General features: G+C 66.8%; 1 protein-coding gene across 1 annotated transcript; it reads left to right on the forward strand.

Moving 5' to 3' along the window:
• Positions 1–1,030: 1,030 nt before the first annotated feature.
• Positions 1,031–3,994, forward strand: MNEG_11905 (hypothetical protein; the record flags this gene model as incomplete). Its single annotated transcript, XM_014039623.1, has 6 exons — positions 1,031–1,042; positions 1,671–1,867; positions 2,521–2,674; positions 3,147–3,259; positions 3,599–3,722; positions 3,989–3,994. 6 exons carry the CDS (start codon positions 1,031–1,033, stop codon positions 3,992–3,994), a joined length of 606 nt encoding a protein of 201 aa, XP_013895077.1.
• Between the last annotated feature and the right edge of the window lie 385 nt (positions 3,995–4,379).

Raw genomic sequence — 4,379 nt, forward strand, 5'->3', positions numbered from 1 at the left:
CCCTGCCTCCCGCCCACCTGGCAGGACAAAGCCTCCGCAAACCCTGAGTTTCTGCCCAACGGTCCCACAGCCTTACCCGCTCCCACTCTTCCCTCGAATCCCCCAACCCCTCAACCCATCCTAACCACCACCGCTCCCAACACCTCTAAGCACCCTCAAAAACCATCGGCGCCTCCCCTGCCCCCCCAAATGCCCTTTCTCCGCCTTGATAATCCCCCTCCCAGGACCTGTCCGGCTGCCGTGCGCTACAGCAGGCAGCTCGCAGCGCTGCTCTCCGCCGCCGTCGACGCCGCGCGCGCCGCCGCCGACTTTTCATCATCCGCGGCCGCCCGCGCAGCCGCAGCCGCGCCCGCGTCTCTGCAGCGTCGGCCCGTTTTTGGGCTCGGCGGCGGCGCGGGCGTGGGTACGGCGGCGGCCGCGCGGGCGGAGGAGGCGGGCGGCTGCTGTCTGCTGCTGCTGGAGTTGCTGCTGCAAGAATTTTTGAAGCTGGGCCGCGGCATGCTGGCGGCATCTCAGGGCGGCAGCGGGGGCGCCCCCACATCCGAGAGCAGGCGGCCCAGCAGCGGCGGCGGCGGCGGCGGCGGCGGCGTGGGCCACGCGTTTGGGCATCTGATAGAGGCGCGGCTGGCTTTGCTGGCGGCGTCGGCGTGGCGGCGCGAGCGGGCGGAGTTTGAGCGCCGCGCCGCGGTGGCGGCGACGCTTTCGGGGGCCGCGGCGGGCACGTCTAGCCTTGGTGGTGAAACTCAGGGGGTGGGCAGACAGGACGCATACCCTCATACGCTGGGCGGCCAGGCGCCGCAGCAGCAGCCCGGCGTGGCGGCCGGGGCGGCGCCCGCGGCCGGGGGCAGCGGCGACGGCGGGGGCGGCGGCGCAGGAGGGGAACCGGAGGGGGGCGGCGGCGGCGGTCAGCAAGGGCTTGGGTGGCGGCTGCTGGGCTTCTGCTGGGAGCACCTTTTTGAAAGGCCTGTCCAGGTGGGGTGCCCAGCCTTATGGCAGTGACATGGTATTCGTTTGAAGGGGAGCTAGTGGGATGGTCTTTGGGGTTTGAGAGGTTCGAGTGATGTGATGTGATTCGAGACGAGATGAGCCATGAACGGTGCCGCCGCGGAGAGCGCCGCCGGACCTGACGTGGTGGTCCGCATGGCGGATAAATGCACGTCACGTCCGGCGGTGCCACGTGTTGCTGGGAGGTTGGGCGCAAGAACGGCCGCCTTGGCCTGCGTGCCGCCTTGTTGCCGGCCGGGTGTGCCGGCCTGTTGTGCCGGGCTTGTTCAGCGGGCAAGCGGCGCTCAGAGGTGTGTGCGCGCGCGCGTGTGTTGAGAATGCTATCACTGACCGGCCTAGACTTGCAGCAGACCCATCTAGGTCCCTAGTCGGCACATCACGGGTTGCTGGAACCCCCCGGCGTGCCGCAACGGGCCCGACTCACTCAGTACAGGCACGCATACCAGCTTGCAAAAGGTGACATGCGTACATGCATCCACTCCCACCTGCTGTGAACCCTCACCCAACGCCCCGGCCACCCAACCTTCTCCCCAGCACCTGTGGCCCCTCTCCCGGTCCCACCCCGTCACAACACTCACTCTTTTCGACACTTTTTCTCACCCCCTCAAGCCTCTCCCCCGCCCCGCCCTCCATGCATAATCCTGTGGGATTCCCTCCATTGGCAGGAGGAGGTCAGGGCCGCGCTGCTTGGCGCCCTGGCTGCGCCGCTGCTGGAGCTGGCGCCGCCCCCGCAGCGCGCCGCCTGGTTCGCCGCGCGCCTGCCGTCGCTCGCGCGCCTAGCCAAGGCAGGGGCGCAGGAGGGCGCCGCGGTGGCGGCGGCGGCGGAGCGGGGCGCGCTCTGCACCAAGTGGGCGGCCTACAGGTGCGATGATGCTGGTGCATTCAGGGTCAAACGTGTCACTTTTGACTTTTGGGGATTTTTTGGTGTCTTTCGAGGGCATGTCATGTTTGCATCGGGCGGCTGGCACTGGCGTCAAACTGTGAAATGGCAAATTATTGATGCCCGAGGCTTGGGAGGTTCGTCGCGAGGACGGCTGTTTTAGCAACGACGGCGGGCGGCACCACGATTGGAGCCTGGGTGGCTGGGCTTGGTTAGTCAGGTCGCCCAACCATCAGCCGCCCGGCTCCAACGCGGCGCGGAACCCCAAAACAGCCCCATCGCGGCTGCCGCGACGTCCAACGCCCTGTCCCCCAAGCGCCCTGGTCCCTGCACCCATACTCGCAGCTCTGTACGGCAATCACTGTCCCCACCTGCGATGCCCCGGCCAGATTTCGCACAAAAACCCTTCCTCGGCAATGTGCTCCCCCTCCCGACTAATGCTTTGAAACCACACGCCATAAACGGCCCGCCTGCACGATGGTTGTTTTCAACCCAGCCCCGACCTCAGATCACTTCGCCCTTTTTATACCCCAGCTAAACCAAAGTTTTGATCCCCTCATTCCGCCTTGTGAACTTCCATCACCATCACCACCACCCCATTCTGCAACCCCCCCGCCCCTCAAACTCCCCGTCAGGCTGCTGGAGGTAATGTACCGAACCCTGTCCCGCCAGGAGCTCAACGCCGCCCTGGAGGCAGCTGCCGGGCAGCTGCCCAGGAAGAACGCGGACGTCATGGCGCAGGCCACGCGGGACGCGAGGGGGCTGGCGGCGCAGAACGCCGTCTGCGAGGTGCGGAATCGCCGCGTGCTTATGACAGCGTGCACCACGTATATATGTTGTGTTTTTTGGGACCAGCTGATGTGGTCGGGTGTGTGCCTTGAGCATTTTGGTTGGTGGGGCCGAGCGGATCAGGGATGCAAGCGGGGCTGACAGCCGCAGGCGTGCGTGTAAAAGTCGAAGCACCCGCACACGCTCACCTGCGCGCCTGCTGACGCGGGCGGGGGATTCACAATCCTGCGCTATGACTTGCGTTGGTGAGGGCGTCCAGCACTTTTTATCTCTCAGCATCAAGGAGCGTTGCACTTCCGCTCTGCCTCGCCGTGGGCCCTCTCAGGCCTGCAGCCCCCTGTACACTCGTCATCACCTGGCATACTGCTCTGCACTCATACAACGCACCCCGCTCCCACATGCATGTGGGCCTTGACAAGCACGCACACATGCACGCATCCCCATGCGCTCGCAACCCCGCCCCCTCTCCCAGGCCGCCGCACGCCGTGTGCGCTGCGCCGCGTTCAGCTGCGTGGCCACCCTGGTGCGCTGCACCCAGGCCACACCTAAATTCTACGCAGTGGCAATAGACTCGAAGGACGACAGGTGGGTCTCCCACCCTATCCTGAATTGGGTTTGGGACTAACTCCCCTGACGTCAGCATTAGAGTGGCCCACGGGCCGCAGGACTGACTCAAGCCTGCCCATTTGTCCCTGCTGTTACGGCCCAGGCGACACTCCCTGCACACATGGCTTCTCTGCCCGACGCTGCCGTGCTGACGTCATCAACTCACCCACATGCACACACGCCTGCACATGCACAAACATGCGCCCACTATCGCCCGTGCACACTCATGTCCACACGTATATCCTCCATCCACACTCACAAGCCCCCCCCCCACACACACACGACACACGTGTGCCCCTCAACCAGGTCTCCTGCCAGGCTCTGGGCCGGGCTGGTCGACCCCGCCCTGCCCACAGACTTTGACGTGGCGCCAGCCTATGCGGGGGAGGCCGCCAGGGGCGCCGCCAGGGCGCGGCTGGAGCGGGCCCGCGCGGCGCTGCAGGTGCGGCGCCCAGGCGGGGCTGGGCCGGGGACCGGGTGGGTTACCGCCGTCAATTTGAGGGGAAAGTGGGGGGTCTGCCCTGCTGCGTCGCGCGGCACCGCACGGCACGGCACAGCACGCTGCCGTCCCGAGCACTTCCATCCAAAGATTCTTTTGGGCACATCTCACCGCCATTAGATAACCAAAAAGCTGTGTTCGCAACGTCCATCTCATCATGCTTGGTTGCTGGCCCCGACTTTTCATTGCATCCCCCCACCATCTCCCAGCCCTGACCCAACCCCAACCACCCACTTCCGCACACCCAGGAGGTGCACCAAGCGGCCCGCATGCGCCGCGCCTCAGCGGCTGCTGCTAGCAGCCAGTCCCAGGGCCTCTGGTCCAGCCAGCGCCTGGCCAGCCTCGCAGGGCCGTCCTCTTCGCTTGGCATGCCCTCCCCCTCACTCGGGCCGCCCTCGCCCGGCGAGGGCGGGGGCGGGGCCGGGAGCCTGCTGGGCGGAGGGGGGTCCGCTTCGCTGTCGTTTGGGGCGCCGACACCAGCGCCGGCGGGGGGCGGAGGGGGCGCCGAGGCGGGCGGCGCTGGAGAGCCATCGGGTGTGTGCTCTGCGATCACGTGTGCCGTCGAGAAGCAGCGCGGGGCGACTATTTGGCTGCTGTGGG

Source organism: Monoraphidium neglectum (genome assembly GCF_000611645.1).
Source record: "Monoraphidium neglectum strain SAG 48.87 unplaced genomic scaffold scaffold02962, whole genome shotgun sequence".
Taxonomy (NCBI): domain Eukaryota; kingdom Viridiplantae; phylum Chlorophyta; class Chlorophyceae; order Sphaeropleales; family Selenastraceae; genus Monoraphidium; species Monoraphidium neglectum.